The 19,644-nt window shown below is 43.3% G+C and overlaps 1 protein-coding gene across 1 annotated transcript; it reads right to left on the bottom strand.

Moving 5' to 3' along the window:
- Nucleotides 1-11,913: 11,913 nt before the first annotated feature.
- Nucleotides 11,914-13,536, bottom strand: LOC134965237 (52 kDa repressor of the inhibitor of the protein kinase-like). Its single transcript, XM_063941737.1, has one exon. The coding sequence runs from the start codon at nucleotides 13,534-13,536 to the stop codon at nucleotides 11,914-11,916; it is 1,623 nt and encodes a 540-aa protein (XP_063797807.1).
- Nucleotides 13,537-19,644: the final 6,108 nt, after the last annotated feature.

Genomic DNA, 19,644 nt, shown 5'->3' with positions numbered 1-19,644 from the left:
AAAATAAAGCTACAGATATGTCCTGCTATAACGTTGCTGCATACCGCATAGCGGGCGCCATGCAACTCGCGCCAGCTCCTTGCGCTATAACTCCCGTTATAAGTTGCGATGTAAATGTGACGTCACGTTATAATTGTAACATGCATTCTACTTTCTGTCCACCAGATGTCGTTTTTCCTAAACTCTATGGTGACTGCCTCAAATAGCCAACGGACCCTTCATAGCGCTACCTGCTGATTGGCTGATGGGTTCGAATCCTAGCGGGACCAGAATTATTTTTTGTGTGGATTCTTTCTGTTTATTATTTCCAGCTGAGCTCATTGTAACAAAGCACTAACCCGTTCACTATCAATATTGTCGTTACATTGGGGAAAATATCTGTTATTGTGAAGCCAAAACATTTCGGACATCATTTCCGTTTCATTTGCTTCAAATAGCCCTAAATATGTAATGCACAATGCCACTGGATCACTATGTCATTAATGTGACATCTTGGTGACCATCCATTATGGTTTGTACACAGACACTGGACAAAATCCGTTAATAGTACAACACATCACATCATATATTTACCTGGAGTGCCAATGCAGAACATGGTCAGCAGTGGCATAGTGGTTACAGTGTCCGCTTGCAATCCGTGCGTCCTGTGTTCAAATCCTATTGACACCAGAGTTTTTTTTGGGGTGAATTTATTTTTATATGTTTTTTTTTAAAGAAATACACTTGTTTGGTCTGTTTATTATTTCCAGCTGGGCTCCATTATGTTTTGTACACAGACACCGGATAAAATCCGTTGTGGGTACAACACATTGCAGGCGGTGGGGAAGCAAATTCAGTTTGCACGCATTGTGGGCTACAGATTCAATCCTTGGTTTGCGGACTGCATCCGGCATCAGGCAAAAATGGCAGGGAAACGCTACTTCAGGGGGGAGCTTCTGACCCTGCTTAGGTGGCGGGACCGGCCATTTGCTACGAACTTCTTTTCCGGTTCATTTGCTTCAAATAGCCCTAAATATGTAATGCACAATGCCACTGGATCACTATGTCATTAATGTGACATCTTGGTGACCATCCATTATGGTTTGTACACAGACACCGGACAAAATCCGATAATTGTACAACACATCACATCACATCATATATTTACCTGGAGTGCAAACACGGAAAATGGTCAGCAGTGGCATAGTGGTTACAGTGTCTGCTTGCAATCCATGCGTCTTGTGTTCGAATCCTGTTGACACCAGAGTTGTTGTTTTTTGGGTGAATTTATTTTTATATGTTTTTTTTAAAGAAATACACTTGTTTGGTCTGTTTATTATTTCCAGCTGGGCTCCATTATGTTTTGTACACAGACACCGGATAAAATCCGTTATGGGTACAACACATTGCAGGTGGTGGGGAAGCAAATTCAGTTTGCACGCATTGTGGGCTACAGATTCAATCCTTGGTTTGCGGACTGCATCCGGCATCAGGCAAAAATGGCAGGGAGACGCTACTTGAAAGGGGAGCTTCTGATCCTGCTTAGGTGGCGGGACCGGCCATTTGCTACGAACTCAGAGAAGCGGCGGGCTTACAATAAAGCCCGTCGTGAGATCCGTGTAAAATATGGCCAGTCCCGCAGCCTCAGGTCACTCCAGAGGAAGTGGAGTGATCTGGTCACCAGGGAGCCCAGGAAACTGGAATTACTGCGGCTGTCCCTGAGGAGTAAGTACAGTCCAGTACTGCACATTATTACTCATGTACAGTATTTAAGTAATGTACATTTCTCTAATGTCCTAGAGGATGCTGGGGTCCATTTAGTACCATGGGGTATAGACAGGTCTGTAGGAGCAATCGGCACTAAATGACTTTAAACGTGTGGGCTGGCCCCTCCTCCAGACGTCAGTTTAGAAATTGTGCCCGAAGGAATCTGTTTGGATGGGCGACCATGTTAAGGTTGACAGTCATTAGGTCTACCACTATTGATCGACAGTGACATGGTCGACATGGACTCATAATTGACACATGAAAATGGTCAACCTTAACATGGTCGACCATTCATAACGGAACCATGCCCGGACGCCACACACCATACCGCAATGCTCGTTATACCCTATGCCACACACCGCAATGCCCCTTATACATTATGCCACACACTGCAATCCCCTGAAACATTATACCACATACTACAATGCCCATGATATACAGTAGGTGTGGATCATAGAATCGACAGTAACTAGGTCAACAATGTTTAGGTCGACCATTATTGGTCGACAGTACCTAGGTCGACAGGGTTGGAAGGTCGACATGAGTTTTGTTTTTGTTTTGTTTTTTGTGTTGTTTTGTTCGGAAAGTGACGGGGAACCCCAATTAGTGCACCGTGTCCCCTCGCAGTAGAGGGCTCAGACTCTACTGTGCATGCACAGATCTCCGGGAAAATGGCGCGGCGGCCATTTCACAGAGATTTCTCTACTGCGCATGCGCAGAACTCTGTGAAAATGAGTTTTAACAGCACCTGTGACATTGCACCCATTATAGAAACACCAGTGCCTGTGACACATTATGACACACCGCAATGTTCGTGATACATTATGCCACACACCACAATGCCCATTAAACATTAAGTCCTACAGTAAGGCTTCTAATTAGTGGTCGACCGTGTACCTAAGCACCTCCTCAGCCATTATTTACTGTTACAGGATTCAGTATGTGCAGTAATGTACTGTATCTAAGGGCACTGTACGTTCCTTTTTGTACCCAGGGCGTCAGCAGCGGATAAGATTGCGAAGGGCCCAGCAGCAGAGAAGGTGGCGAAGGGCCCGGCGCCACTCATTCTCTGCCATAGCGGGGACCAGCGCCACAAGCAGTAAGTCTTGTACTCTCTTTATTGGGTACTCTTTATACCAGTGGTTCCCAAACGTTTTTGAGTCACGGCACCCCTAGGCCAAAAGTAACTTATTGAGAAATTTAGAAACAAATAAATAAACAAAAGTAAAATGTGCTTGTACAGTACTGTACTGTATGTCATCCTTAGGTTCAATTACTGTATGTGGTGAGGGACAAGATTCACTTCTGATTGCCCAAATACTGTACTGTAATTTATGATTGGAAGAACCCAGCACTGATTTTGCCTATTACAGTGACAATAAATATTTGAATTGTTTCTTGATCACCCCTGCAAGCGTCTTTTTTTATTTTTGAGATTTACCAGTGTCTGTGAAACTGATCATACAGTAGATGTGCTACATTTAGCATTCCGAGTTGTTCGCTCATTGCCGATTTTTGCAACGGAGCGATTAAGGCAAAAATGCGCATGCGCATGGTTCTCAGTGCGCATGCGCTAAGTATTTTAGCACAAAACTTAGTAGATTTACTCACGTCCGAACAAAGAATTTTCATTGTTTAAGTGATACTGTATGTAGTGTGATTGACAGGAAGTGGGTGTTTCTGGGCGGAAACTGACCGTTTTCTGGTAGTGTGCGGGAAAACGCAGGCGTGCCAGGATAAAACGCAGGAGTGTCTGGAGAAACGGGGGAGTGGCTGGCCGAACGCTGGGTGTGTTTGTGACGTCAAACCAGGAACGAAACGGGCTGAGCTGATCACAGTGTAGGAGTAAGTCTCGAGCTACTCAGAAACTGCTAAGAATTATTTATTTGCACTTCTGCTAATCTTTCATTCGCAATTCTGCTAAGCGAAGATACACTCCCAGAGCCAGAGGGCGGCGGCCTAGCGTGTGCAATGCTGCTAAAATATGCTAGCGAGCGAACAACTCGGAATGACCCCCACTGTGTGAGGTAAAGTGCATGGCACACTGTGTGAAGTAAAGTGCATTGCAGATGGCATACTGTGAGGTAAAGTACATACAGCACTCTGAATTTCAAAGGTTTTATGTAAAATGGATACTGTATAAGCAAATTCATCTGAGCTGTCTCCATCGTCTATAGAAGCTTCCATGTTATACATTCCTGAGTTGAAGTGCTGAAGCATTTTGGTAGTTGGTTTAAAATCCTTGCAACAAATACCCAAGCGTCTTAAACCATATCTGACATAAAGAATACCACATACAGTAAAGTGTTCCTGAATTGCTTCACTGTTGTGTGTCTGGTCAGTGTCTTTGTTGTTGTCATTGTTAAAAACAAATTAGCCCTACTGAATACACACATCCGGCAGCCACAATAGATGTTACCTAAAGTAACCTTACTTAATCTGATTGTGTGGCCTGGAATCCATTGTGTAGGGAAGAACGAGGGGGTTGTATGGCCTGACATCTGATACTGGCTGTATCTACCTAACAGCTATTGCTGTGGCCAATGTGTTTAATACAGGCACCCCTGGACCAATTCCGCCGCCGCCGGCATTTGCTGACCCGCCTCGTCCTGGTAAGACATTTTTGTTAAGTTAAGGCTCATTTCACCACTGTTTCTAAACCTTATTCCCCACCCTGTGCCTCTTATCCTACACCTCCCACTGTGCCTCAGCTTCCCCTTGTCTTTTTAGCCTATCCCTGCTCCCGTGGCTGAGCCTCCCCATGTCTCTGCTGTGGAACATCATGATGTCATGTAAACTGTGCTGTATAGGGTTCCTTGGAGGCCTGGTACAGTACAGTATTTACAGTCATTTATCTTTTTTCCCATAAAACAGGTACCGGACAAGTTCCAGTGCCTATTACAGTGACAATAAATATTTGATCACCCCTGCAAGCGTCTATTTTTATTTTTGAGATTTTCGGGCATTGCATAGGAGTCACTTTATAAGTGGGACATAAGGGGCACTCCTCGGGACATAAAGGGCACTACTACTGGGGGCATTTCTTTTATAGGCTCTACTGTACATAAGGGGCACTAACAGTACAGTGGCCATAGCATAAGGGGCAATACTGCTGTGGGCATTGTATAAGGGGTGGAAGAACCCAGCACTGATTTTGCCTATTATAGTGACAATAAATATTTGAATTGTTTCTTGATCACCCCTGCAAGCGTCTTTTTTATTTTTGAGATTTACCAGTGTCTGTGAAACTGATCATAGATGTGCTAAATTTAGCACATCTACGATCTGATCTGAATTAGGCCCTAGGTGCGATTTGCACCTTGTGAAATGTACAGTAAACCATGAGGGTATGAATGCTTTTGTTTGATTACTGCTGGGGACAAAGGTAATGCTGTGGCCAATGTGTTTAATACAGGCACCCCTGGACCTATTCCTCTGCCGCCGATATTCGCGGACCCGCCTCGTCTTGGTAAGACATTTTTGTTAAGTTAAGGCTCATTTCACCACTGTTTCTAAACCTTATTCCCCACCCTGTGCCTCTTATCCTACACCTCCCACTGTGCCTCAGCTTCCCCTTGTCTTTTTAGCCTATCCCTGCTCCTGTGGCTGAGCCTCCCCATGTCTCTGCTGTGGAACATCATGATGTCATGTAAACTGTGCTTTATAGGGTTCCTTGGGGGCCTGGTACAGTACAGTATTTACAGTCATTTATCTTTTTTCCCATAAAACAGGTACCGGCCAAGTTCCAGGACCAGGGCGCTATGGCCCGGACAACCTTACTAGGGGTACAGTCATAATAGTGTTATTTTACATGCATACTGTTCATAAACTTTGATAAAGTGCTGTACAGTATACTGTACAGTACTCAACCTGTCTTACTGTTCTAATACTGTACATTGTTTTTTATTTTCACAGACCAACTCCGGCGATTGGTTCTAATTCTGAGGGCGGTGGTCATTCAAATTTTTCGTTATATTTTACGTTGTTTATAAAAAAAAATATTTTGTGTTTTTTTCCTTCTAGTTTTTTTATTAAAGTTTTTATATAATTTACAGTTATTTTGTGTTATTATAATTTGTGTTAGTTTCCACCTTAGTACACTAAGGGGGGTATTCAATGCCGGACAAGGGGGCCAGAAGGTTCTGAAAATGGGACTTTTTTCACACGTTTTATAGGTAAATCATTTACCGGTAAATAATTTTCTCGTAGTCCGTAGAGGATGCTGGGCGCCTGCCCAGCGCTTCGTTTTCCTGCTGTTAATTGGTTCAGTACCACTTTGTTTAGTTGAGCACTGCATTGTTACTCGGTAAGTAATGTTTCAGCCATTGCCAATCAGCTCCTAACTGTCATGGTACAGACTGTTTTTGAAAATGGACAGTTATGAGCAGATTTGCTGGTGCAAATATTCACTCACAGAGAAATGTATCACAAGGAGCGCTTTCTGTTTGCTAAGAAATGTAATTTACAGTATGAAATACACAGTATTGTATGGCTGTCCCTCCCCCCAGACAAACACCATTTCTGCAGACACAAGATTTCTAAACAATAGAGTTAATCCACTTTACTCTGAATACACATTCAACTGACATTTCTTAGCAAACAGAAAGCCCTCCTTGTGATACATTTCTCTGTGAGTGAAAATGACATTTCTTAAAGCAACCAAAGAGGTTACTGCATATGGAGTTTGGCCTGCATGCTACAGTAGATCTCGCTGCCCTGCTTAGCCCTGCTTCATGTAAGAGAGAGAGAGAGAGGAATAAATTTGCAATGCACACCACCAAATACAAATTATTATTATATTAAACAAAAACAAAACAAAATAAATAAATTTTACACATTAATTAGCTATTCTATAAAATAATATATTTGCTATTGAAAGCAACTGGCGGATTCTCCGGAGTAGCACTGTAAAAAATAAAAAAAATGGACAGTATTAGAGCATTAATACAGGTTCAGTTTTTGAATAGTATGCATGTAAAAATAAGAATTTACTCACCGGTAATTCTATTTCTCGTAGTCCGTAGTGGATGCTGGGTACTCCGTAAGGACCATTGGGTATAGACGGGCTCCGCAGGAGACCGGGCACTCTTAAAAGAAAGATTAGGTACTATATCTGGTGTGCACTGGCTCCTCCCTCTATGCCCCTCCTCCAGACCTCAGTTAGGGAAACTGTGCCCGGAAGAGCTGACATTACTAGGAAAGGATTTGGAATCCAGGGTAAGACTCATACCAGCCACACCAATCACACCGTACAACTTGTGATAACTATACCCAGTTAACAGTATGAAAACAATAATGAGCCTCAGTAACAGATGGCTCAAAACAATAACCCTTTAGTTATGCAATAACTATATACAGGTACATGTATTGCACGGTCTTAAGTGGCTCAAACCAATGTGATTTTAGTAAATCCAACACCACGTTGAGATCCCAAGGTGCCACTGGAGGCACAAAAGGAGGCTGAATATGCAGCACTCCCTTAACAAACGTCTGAACTTCAGGCAGTGAAGCCAGTTCTTTTTGAAAGAAAATAGACAGTGCCGAAATCTGGACTTTTATGGATCCCAATTTCAGGCCCATAGTCACTCCTGCCTGTAGGAAGTGCAGAAATCGACCCAGCTGGAATTCTTCCGTTGGGGCCTTCCTGGCCTCACACCAAGCAACATATTTTTGCCATATGCGATGATAATGTTTTGCTGTCACATCCTTCCTAGCCTTTATCAGCGTAGGAATGACTTAATCTGGAATGCCCTTCTCCGCTAGGATCCGGCGTTCAACCGCCATGCCGTTAAACGCAGCTGCGGTAAGTCTCGGAACAGACAGGGCCCCTGCTGTAGCAGGTCCAAGTTCTTCTTGGCCAATCCGGAACGATGAGTATTGTCCTTACTCCTCTCTTTGGGTATGAGAGGAAGAGGAGGGAACACATACACCGACTGGTACACCCACGGTGTCACCAGAGCATCCACAGCTATCGCCTGAGGGTCCCTTGACCTGGCGCAATATCTTTTTAGCTTTTTGTTGAGGCGGGATGCCATCATGTCCACCTGTGGTCGTTCCCACCGGTGTACAATCATTGTAACGCTTCTTCACACACTTCATTCAACTCATCTGATGGGGGAAAAACCACCGGTTGCTTTTTCTCCCCAAACTTAATACCCTTTTTAGTGGTACCTGGGTTAATGTCAGAAATGTGCAACACATCTTTCATTGCCGTAATCATGCATCAGATGGCCCTTGTGGAATATACATTAGTCTCGTCCTCGTCGACACTGGAGTCGGACTCCGTGTCGACATCTGTGTCTGTCATCTGAGGTAGCGGGCGTTTTTGAGCCCCTGATGGCCTGTGAGATGCCTGGGCAGGCACTGGCTGAGAAGCCGGCTGTCCCACAGCTGTTATGTCATCAAACCTTTTATGCAAGGAGCTGACACTGTCGTGTAATACCTTCCACATATCCATCCACTCTGGTGTCGGCCCCGCAGGGGGTGACATCACACTTATCGGCACCTGCTCCGCCTCCACATTTTTTACAGTATTTCTTTTAAGAGTGCCCAGTCTCCTGCGGAGCCCGTGTATACCCCATGGTCCTTATGGAGTACCCAACATCCACTAGGACGTTGGAGAAATGACATCAGGCACAGGGTGGGGGAATTTTGTCCGGTGTCTGTGTACAAACCATAATGGATGGTCACCAAGATGTCACATTAATGACATAGTGATCCAGTGGCATTGTGCATTACATATTTAGGGCTATTTGAAGCAAATGAACCGGAAAAGAAGTTCGTAGCAAATGGCCGGTCCCGCCACCTAAGCAGGATCAGAAGCTCCCCCCTGAAGTAGCGTCTCCCTGCCATTTTTGCCTGATGCCGGATGCAGTCCGCAAACCAAGGATTGAATCTGTAGCCCACAATGCGTGCAAACTGAATTTGCTTCCCCACCGCCTGCAATGTGTTGTACCCATAACGGATTTTATCCGGTGTCTGTTACAAAACATAATGGAGCCCAGCTGGAAATAATAAACAGACCAAACAAGTGTATTTCTCTAAAAAAAAAACATATAAAAATAAATTCACCCCAAAAAAAAATACTCTGGTGTCAACAGCATTCTAACACAGGACGCACGGATTGCAAGCGGACACTGTAACCACTATGCCACTGCTTACCACAATATAACTCGGCACTCCAGGTAAATATATGATTTGTTATGATGTGTTCTACTCTTAGTGAACGCGCGGCACCGTGCTTAACATGGAGCATCCACCACCTAGCGGTGAAAATGTGTATTGCATGGCGTGGGACACAACGCACGCCATAACATTATTACAACTCGCGATTCAGGACCCTAAATAGCGCGCTATGAGCAACGGTGTATGAGGATACATCTGTATCTATTGGGTTTCACTAACAAGTCCATTGGAAGACTTTACTATTGTTGTTAAAAGACATATGCATTCATATTATAGAGCCACAAACCACAATGCAGACATGTAAAATAAATACATGCTTACATGGTATTCGAACCAATGACAGTCTTAATTTGATAGTGCAAACCCAACACCTTACCTACTGTGCTAACCAGTCTATTCATACCAGTGAAGCAATTTATCAGAGATTTAAGTAAATAAGCTAGTGTCCAAGGTGCTAAACATCATATATTCTATGGGGTGTCATAAGCAAGTCATTAGAATACTTTACTACTAAAGTTATAAGACATATGCATTTAATATTTGAATAAACAAAGATAAAATAAAGCTATCTCTTGGGTTTCACTAACAAATACATTGGAAGACTTGACTATTGATGTTAAAATACATATGCATTACATTGTATAGAGCCACAAACCACACTAGTAAAATAAAAACAAGCTTACATGGGATTCAAACCAATGGCAGTCTTAACTTGACAGTGCAAACCCATCACCTTACCAACTGTACGTACCAGTCTATACATACCAGCGATGCAATTTATCAGAGATTTAAGTAAATAAGCTACAGTGTCCAAGGTAGTAACATGATATATTCTATGGGTTGTCATAAGCAAGTCATTAGAACACTTTACTATTAAAGATATAAGACATATGCATTCAATATTTAAGTAAACAAAGAGAAAATAAAGCTATCTATTGGGTTTCACTAACAAGTCCATTGGAAGACTTGACTATTGTTGTTAAAAGAAATATGCATTCATATTATAGAGCCACAAACCACAATGCAGACTTGTTAAATAACTACATGCTCACAAGGTATTCGAACCAATGACAGTCTTAATTTGATAGTGCAAACCCAACACTTTACCTACTGTGCTAACCAGTCTATTCACACCAGTCATGCAATTTATCAGAGATTTAAGTAAATAAGCTAGCGTGTCCAAGGTGCTAAACATCATATATTCTATGGGGTATCATAAGCAAGTCATTAGAATACTTTACTACTAAAATTATAAGACATATGCATTCAATATTTGAATAAACAAAGATAAAATAAAGCTATCTCTTGGGTTTCACTAACAAATACATTGGAAGACTTGACTATTGTTGTAAAAATACATATGCATTACATTGTATAGAGCCACAAACCACAATAGTGAAAAAAAAAACATGCTTACATGGGATTCAAACCAATGGCAGTATTAATTTGATAGTGCAAACCCAACACCTTACCAACTGTGCCAAAGAGTCTGCATACAAGCCTCACAATTATTCCAAAATTTAATTAAATCAGCTACAGTGTACAAGGTACTAAACATGATATATTCTATGGGGTGTCATAAGCAAGTCATTTGAATACTTTACTACTAAAGTTATAAGACATATGCATTCAATATTTCAGTAAACAAAGAGAAAATAAAGCTATCGATTGGGTTTCACTAAGACTCCATTGGAAGACTTGACTATTGTTGTTAAAAGACATATGCATTCATATTATAGAGCCACAAACCACAATGCAGACTTGTAAAATACATACATGCTTACATGGTATTCGAACCAATGACAGTCTTAATTTGATAGTGCAAACCCAGCACCTTACCTACTGTGCTAACCAGCCTATTCATACCAGTCATGCAATTTATCAGAGATTTAAGTAAATAAGCTAGTGTCCAAGGTGCTAAACAACATATATTCTATGGGGTGTCATAAGCAAGTCATTAGAATACTTTACTACTAAAGTTATAAGACATATGCATTTAATATATGAATAAACAAAGATAAAATAAAGCTATCTCTTGGGTTTCACTAACAAATACATTGGAAGACTTGACTATTGATGTTAAAATACATATGCATTACATTGTATAGAGCCACAAACCACACTAGTAAAATAAAAACATGCTTACATGGGATTCAAACCAATAGCAGTCTTAATTTAATAATGCAAAACCAACACCTTACCCAGTGCAGTTTCTAGACAATCTGGCTCCCAGTGCGAACTTTGAAAATGCGCCCCCCCCCCTCCCCAAATTCCAAAAAGTGCCCCCCCCCCCCCCCCCCCCCAGTAAATTTCATATATACTGTTTTGATAAATGGTGTAAATAGGTCTAAAAATTTTGTAATGTAATATAAAACTTTAAATCAGAAAAAAAAGTCAAGAGGCATCACTTGTGATAAGTGCACAAAAATAACTTTATGTAAAGAAGCAGGATAAACATTGTTCAGCTTTTATAAAGTTCACTTTATACAATTGTGTACATTAATATAAATTAGTTTAGTTACAAGAAAAGAGTGAAGAGGCTTCCCTTGCAATAAGGGCACAAGAATAACTTTATACAGAGAATCAAGATAAACAATTTAAAAGTCCAATAGAGTAAATTGATTAAAATAAAACTTATGGATTACAAAAAAAAAAAAAGTAAATAGCCTTCACTGTCACAGATTGCACAAAATGATAAATGTATATCAAGGTTTATCTTTATTTACATCATGGTAATTTTTTGTAATATATAGCAGCTTACAATAGAAAATAAAAAAGATCAAGTGCTGTAAAAAGAAAATAAAAAAAACTTTAAGACCCTTCACTTGCATTAAGTGCACAATAACGGTTTACCACAAATGCAAAGTCTTTTTTTAATTTTTTTACGGTTCACGTTATACTCTATAGCTCACATTTTAAAGAATCGAAATATAATAGTGCTCAAAAGGTCAATCCTTTAAAGAAAAGGAATGTAATGATTTCCTACACAAATGAAACTTTCCTAGACTTCGCAGCAGCAAAAGATTGTACTGCCGCAGTATAATCTATGCTTTCGACCATTTCGTTCTCAATTGACAGTATAGCAAGTGATGATAACCTCTCCTCAGACATTGTGGATCGTAAATAGGTCTTTATCAATTTTAGCTTACTAAAGCTTCTTTCACCACTAGCAACTGTAATTGGAATGGTAAGCATGATTCTTAGTGTGACCCACACATTTGGAAATAATCCTACTGTATCAGTTTGGGAAATGTGCTGCAGGACTTCTAAGGGTGTGACAGAGTCTTTGACAATAGTAGGCTGAATATATTTTAGTTCTTCAGACAACTGAAAACCATCATTATCAGATTCAGTTTTATTGTTCAGGATATGCTCCAAGTCATTGCACAATTTAAGCAGCTCTTCTTTTTCAGGTAACATTTTGATGTTGTAGAGAAAGCTCCATGTTTTGTTGTGCTTAGACAATTGTCTAAAACGCCTTTCAAGTGATGTAGTCATGTTGTCAATTAGTGGGTAAAATACTGTTGCCCTGAAACAATCTTCATCTTCTTGAGGAGTCTCATCATGGCCCTCATACTCAAACATTCTTTTCTTGGTTCTCTGCCTTTTATGCATCTTTACTCTTGGCTCAATCCCTAAAACTGAAGCTATTTCTTTAGCAGTAACCATAGCGGATACGTAGCCAGAACTTCGATAATCTTTCACAAATCTAATGCAGACCTGTAGTAGGTTGTTGCAAAGTGGCAGATCAATAGACCCAGATTGCATAGATTTGCTAACAATGTTTACTTGGAAGAGAAGATCATACCATATAATAAGAGTAAGAATAAAACTAAAGTCTTCCAAAATTAAAGAAAGTGATTTTGCCTCCGACGATAATGATGGATCATCTATATTTTCTTCCATGTCCAAGAGTGCCTCATGTATCTCAGCCATCTGATAACGGACTGCTTTCAAGCTTTCTATTCTGCATTCCCATCGTGTTTCACAGACTTTTTTCAAAGACATATTTTTTACGTGTTCTTTGAGAATGCTCCATCGTTTTGTAGAAGATGCAAACAACGTAAACAATCTCTGAAGAACACCAAAAAGAAAAACGGATTTTACAGATGATTTTGAAGCATCACCAATCACCAAATTCAAACTGTGACAACCGCATGGATTAAAAAATGCTCGGGGATATTTCTCGAGAACTCTCTTTTGTACACCTTTGTTTATTCCAATCATGTTGGCTCCGTTATCATACCCCTGGCCACGGCAATTGTCCATATCAAGACCACATTCTGACATTTCACTGTAAAGAAGTTCCACAAGTCCTTTTCCAGAAGTGTCATTTGCTGGACGATAAGTTAAAAAGTGTTCTTTAACAGAGATGTCTTCTCGTGCAATATCCACAAACCGTATGGTCAGTGACAACTGTTCTGTACGGCTAACATCTGGAGTGCAATCCAAAATTATTGAAAAATATTTTGCCTTCTTTGCCTTATCAAGAATCGCATTTTTCACTTGTTTCCCCATTAAATTGATGAGTTCATTCTGAATGAGATTGCCGCAATAATGAGTATGGATTTCTTTTGAGGTAACTCGACGCAAGTGATCCATCATTATTGGGTCAAATTTACCCAATAGCTCAATCAACTTTAAAAAGTTTCCATTATTCGGTGTGAATAACGTGTTAGAATTGCCACGAAAAGCTAAGTGTCACAACTGAGGGCCTGAGCTGACGGGAGGCAGCGCCTCAGTTGTAGGGGCTGAGATGTACCGGAACCTGGGAGGTTGTATCAGACCCCTGGACATGTAAGTAACATGAATAATAACTGCCCGAAGGCGTGACCACGACAACTTGGATAAAAGTCAATGATGTTTATTATGACAACTCCGCAATACAGCAGCAGTAAAAGAAAACGTAAAAGTCAGCAAATAATAAATACAGTTCCTGGGTACTACAGGATGGCAGGAGCCACAGGGCACTGGTAGTGTGAGATAGTTCTTATGATCTTCTAGATGGAAAGTCCTTACCAGGCCCGACTGTAGCAATGGAGATAACCCAGGATTGTGCCAGCTGGTGTTCCAGGAAAAGCTGGGTTGCTGAAGGTAAAACAGCTGCTGTGGATACTGGCTGGAACCAGACTGTTGTTAGCACGGAGTGGATACTGGCTGGAACCAGTTAAATAATAAATGAACTTGGGAGCGATGAAATATGAACTGAAATGTACAACTTGAGAGCGGAGAAATAATAATACCGGTGGAGAGTGGTAAAGTGTAGAAAGGACACCGGCCCTTTAAGGGAAGCTGTACTCTGCTGAAAGCTGAGCTGGAAGCAGGTAATGTTGTAGCTGGAAACAGATGAATCCACAATGGATTGGAGAGTCAGGCTACACCGCAGGTGGAATGCTGGTGCGGGTCTCTATGGTGGAAGTCTTGAGACAGGAGCTGGAACCTGGAAGACAATCACAGGAGAGAGACAAACAGGAACTAGGTTTGACAACCAAAGCACTGACGCCTTCCTTGCTCAGGCACAGTGTATTTATACCTGCAGCAAGGAAGGGATTGGCTAGGCAATTATGCAGATTATCAATACTGAGAACAGATTGGTGGAAATGATCAGCTGACAGAATCCAAGATGGCTGCGCCCATGCAGACACTTGGAGGGAAGTTTGGTTTGTAATCCATGTGGTAATGAAAACAGTAATGGCGGCGCCGGCCACTGGAGACAGGAGACGCCAGGCTGACAAGTGCACATCCAACCATGCGGACACAGCGGAGGCCGCGGCTGACGTAATCGCCACTCTGACACTCTGCATGCAGAAGCTCAGGGACGGCGGCGGAGGCCGCGGGAGACGCCATGCCAGATGTAATATGGCGTTACTGTGACAGCGTCTCAGAGAGACAGGAGAGGATACAGGAATGTACACATCAGGATAACAGATGGGATCCGGTCCTGGAGCGCTGAGCCAGCCTTAGGAGGCATCTGATGGGTAAGAAATGGCGTCCAGATACCCGGATCGTGACAGCACCCCCCCCTTTAGGAGTGGCCCCAGGACACTTCTTTGGCTTTTGAGGAAACTTGGAATGGAATCTCCGGACCAAGGCAGGAGCATGGACATCAGAAGCATTGGTCCATGAACGTTCCTCAGGACCATAACCCTTCCAGTCAATAAGATATTGTAGTTGACCGTAACGGTGACGTGAGTCCAGGATCTTGGCCACTTCATACTCAACGCCTCGTTGAGTTTGGACTTTCGGAGTTGGAGGAAGTGAGGAATGAAACCGATTCAAGATCAGCGGTTTCAACAGGGAAACATGGAATGTCCTGGGTATTTTTAAGAAGGGAGGCAACTGGAGTCTGTAAGCAACAGGATTGATGACTTGTTCAATCTTGAAAGGACCGATATAGCGAGGTGCAAACTTCATACTGGGAACTCTTAACCTCAAATTCTTCGTGGATAACCATACCCGATCACCCACCTTGAGAGCAGGAACTGCTCGACGCTTCTTATCCGCAAACTTCTTGTACCTGAACGATGCCTTGAGCAGAGCTGATCGTACGCTCTTCCAGATATTGGCAAACTGATGCAAGGTGATATCCACTGCGGGAACAGAAGTTGCTGGAAGCGGTTGGAACTCAGGGACTTTAGGGTGGAATCCAAAGTTAGTGAAGAATGGTGTTGAAGCAGATGAAGAATGATACTGGTTGTTATGACAGAACTCGGCCCAGGGAAGTAATTGAACCCAGTCATCTTGAGAGGAGGACACATAGATGCGGAGGAAGGCCTCCAAGTCCTGATTCACCCTCTCGGTTTGACCATTGGTCTGAGGATGGTAAGCCGTGGAAAACTTTAGCTTGACTTGGAGGACTTGACATAAACTTCGCCAGAATTTGGCTGTGAATTGAACTCCTCGATCTGAGATAATTTCTTCAGGAAGACCGTGGAGTCGGAAGATCTCTTGTATGAATACTTGAGCCAACTTGGAAGCTGACGGAAGACCGGTGAGAGGAATGAAGTGTGCCATCTTGGTGAACCGGTCAACTACCACCCAGATGGTATTGAACTTGTTGCACATGGGTAAGTCTGTAATGAAATCCATCGACAAGTGGGTCCATGGTCGACGGGGAACGGATAGTGGAACCAGTTGCCCCGCAGGCGACTGGCGGGATACTTTATGTTGGGCACACTTTGGGCAAGATGCAATAAACTCCAAGACGTCCTTTTTCAGAGTTGGCCACCAATAGGACCTAGAGATAAACTCCAGGGTTTTTTGGATACCTGTATGTCCGGCAAAACGGGAAGCATGGGCCCAATGCATGAGCTTCTTCCTTAGCATCGGCTTCACAAAACTTTTCCCTGATGGGGGCGTAGAGTCCATCCCTACCGTGGAGAATGCCAACGGATTTATAATAGGATGCTTGTCTGAAGACTCTGACTCATTTTCTTGCTCCCATGAGCGGGAAAGGGCATCGGCCTTGCGATTCTGAGAGCCCGGACAGAAATGGAGTTTAAAGTCGAACCTGGAAAAGAAAAGTGCCCATCTGGCCTGACGAGGGTTGAGACATTGTGCGCCCTTCAGATATAAAAGGTTCTTGTGGTCTGTAAGTATGGTGATTGAATGAGAAGCTCCCTCCAACAGATACCTCCACTCTTCTAGAGCGAGCTTGATGGCTAGCAACTCCTGGTCGCCAATGGCACAGTTGCGCTCAGCTGGGGAGAAGTTCCGGGAGAAGAAACTGCAAGGATGTAAATGGCCATCTTTAGCCCACTGAGATAACACCGCTCCTACTCCAACGGAGGAGGCATCCACCTCTAGGATGAAAGGAGAGTCGATGTCAGGCTGTTTCAGGACAGGCGCAGAGATGAACCTCTGTTTTAAAAGATGAAAAGCTTGCATGGCTTCTTCAGACCACTTGGACGGGTTAGCACCCTTCTTGGTGAAAGCAGTAATAGGCGCCACAATGGTGGAAAAGTCTCGTATAAACTTTCGGTAATAATTGGCGAACCCTAAGAACCTCTGGACCCCTTTGAGGGTTAAGGGTACCGGCCAATTCTGAATTGCTTGTAGTTTCTCAGGATCCATCTCTAGTCCGGAACCGGACACAATGTACCCTAGAAACGGAATGGACTTGACTTCAAAGACGCATTTTTCTAATTTGCAATAGAGATGATTGACACGGAGACGGGACAGAACCTCTTTAACCCAAAAACGATGTTCCTCTAAATCGTTGGCAAAAATGAGGATATCGTCTAGATAGACCACGACATGACGGTATAGAATGTCTCTGAAGATCTCATTGACAAAATGCTGGAAGACAGCTGGAGCATTGCTCAATCCGAAGGGCATGACGAGGTACTCATAATGTCCGTCACGGGTGTTAAAGGCGGTCTTCCACTCGTCACCCTCACGGATCCGGATGAGATTGTATGCACCTCGCAAGTCCAGCTTTGTAAAGATGGTAGCTCCGCTAACTCTGTCAAAGAGCTCAGTAATCAGGGGTAAAGGATAACGGTTCTTGATGGTAATGTCGTTCAAACCTCTGTAGTCGATGCACGGCCGCAGACCACCATCTTTCTTTTTTACAAAAAAGAAGCTTGCGCCGGCTGGGGAAGAAGAAGGTCGAATGAACCCCTTTGCTAGGTTCTCTTTAATGTATTCCTCCATAGAATGCGTCTCAGGCAGAGACAACGGATAAGTTCGGCCTCGAGGTGGAACCTTCCCTGGAACGAGATCAATCGGACAGTCCCATTCTCTATGAGGAGGAAGGATATCAGCAGAAGCTTTACTGAACACATCCGTGAAATCTTGATATGGAGGAGGTGGAACATCAGACGACCTGGGGGAGGAAGAACAGACAGGCAATACTTTAAACAAACATGTCTCTGCACAGGAGGAACCCCATGCCAGGATTTGTGTAGTCGTCCAATCAATTGTAGGATTGTGAAGACGGAGCCATGGAAGGCCCAGGACCACAGGATGTGTGGCTCTTGGAATCACTAAAAGTGAAATAAGTTCGGAATGAAGAACTCCCACTCTCAGACGAACTGGTAGAGTCCTTAGAGCAATAACAGTATCAAAAATTTTACTGCCATCCACGGCAGTTAAGGAAAAGGAGGAAGGAAGTCTCTCGGTGGGTAGGGACCACCGTTTAACATAGGCTTCAGTAATAAAGTTCCCAGCTGCTCCGGAATCAAGGAGAGCAATGACGTTCCGATAACGTTGAGCAACTTGAAGCGAGACTGGGAGATTACAATCATGAGGAGATGGAGAGGAGATCATTACTCCTAGCCGGCCCTCTCCTGGGCGAGCTAGGGTTTGGAGTTTTCCCGGACGTTCGGGACAGGCATTGATGGTGTGAGACGGAGCTGCACAGTAAAGACAAAGAGACTCAGAGAGACGTCTTCGGCGCTCAGCAGGAGTTAAACGGGAACGGCCAATTTGCATGGGCTCATCTTTAGATGGTGACAGTTGACGAGGAGGAGGAGCAGAAGATTTTGAAGCAGATGATCTTCCACGCTCAGTTGCTCTCTCTCTGAAACGTAAATCAACTTTCGTGCAGAGTGAGATTAGCTCATCTAACTTAGAAGGTAAGTCTCTGGTAGCTAACTCATCTTTAATAAGCTCAGATAAGCCATGCCAGAATGCAGCATACAGGGCCTCGTCGTTCCATGCCAGTTCGGATGCCAGGATCTGGAACTGTATCAGATTTTGTCCTACAGTACGTGACCCCTGGCGTAAACGGAGAATCTCAGATGAAGCTGAGGTTACCCGGCCTGGCTCGTCGAAGATGCGCCTGAATGTTGACACGAATGCAGTGTAAGAAGATAGCAGGGTGTCGGACCTCTCCCATAACGGTGATGCCCAGTCAAGGGCGGAGCCACTGAGAAGAGAGATGATGTAGGCAATTTTTGTACGGTCACTGGGAAAATTGCCAGGTTGTAGCTCAAACTGAATCTCACACTGGTTGAGAAATCCCCTGCAGAATCTTGGAGATCCGTCAAATTTTGCTGGCGTTGGAAGATGAAGACGTGGAGCAGAAATGGGTAAGGTGGGTGGGGTTATAGCTGGAGTCACTGTGGTTGACGCACCAGATGCGCCTGATCCACGGAGAGTTGTCTGAATCCCATCCAGCCGAGTAGAGAGAGCCTGGAGACAGCGGATGATGTGGCCCTGTGCAGCCTCCTGATGTTCTAGTCGGGCTGCCAGTTCTTGCATCGGCCTGGCCGCTTGATCCTGGTCTCCGGCTGGATTCATTAGGTCAGTGCTTACTGTCACAACTGAGGGCCTGAGCTGACGGGAGGCAGCCTCAGTTGTAGGGGCTGAGATGTACCGGAACCTGGGAGGTTGTATCAGACCCCTAGACATGTAAGTAACATGAATAATAACTGCCCGAAGGCGTGACCACGACAACTTGGATAAAAGTCAATGATGTTTATTATGACAACTCCGCAACACAGCAGCAGTAAAAGAAAACGTAAAAGTCAGCAAATAATAAATACAGTTCCTGGGTACTACAGGATGGCAGGAGCCACAGGGCACTGGTAGTGTGAGATAGTTCTTATGATCTTCTAGATGGAAAGTCCTTACCAGGCCCGACTGTAGCAATGGAGATAACCCAGGATTGTGCCAGCTGGTGTTCCAGGAAAAGCTGGGTTGCTGAAGGTAAAACAGCTGCTGTGGATACTGGCTGGAACCAGACTGTTGTTAGCACGGAGTGGATAC

This window comes from Pseudophryne corroboree, chromosome 10 (assembly GCF_028390025.1).
Source record: "Pseudophryne corroboree isolate aPseCor3 chromosome 10, aPseCor3.hap2, whole genome shotgun sequence".
NCBI classification, from domain to species: domain Eukaryota; kingdom Metazoa; phylum Chordata; class Amphibia; order Anura; family Myobatrachidae; genus Pseudophryne; species Pseudophryne corroboree.
This window is presented reverse-complemented; position numbering and strand designations above follow the sequence as displayed.

Excerpts from the sequence above, each read along its gene's own strand:
- LOC134965237 (XM_063941737.1), bottom strand. The coding sequence starts at position 13,536 with ATGATGGATCACTTGCGTCGAGTTACCTCAAAAGAAATCCATACTCAT.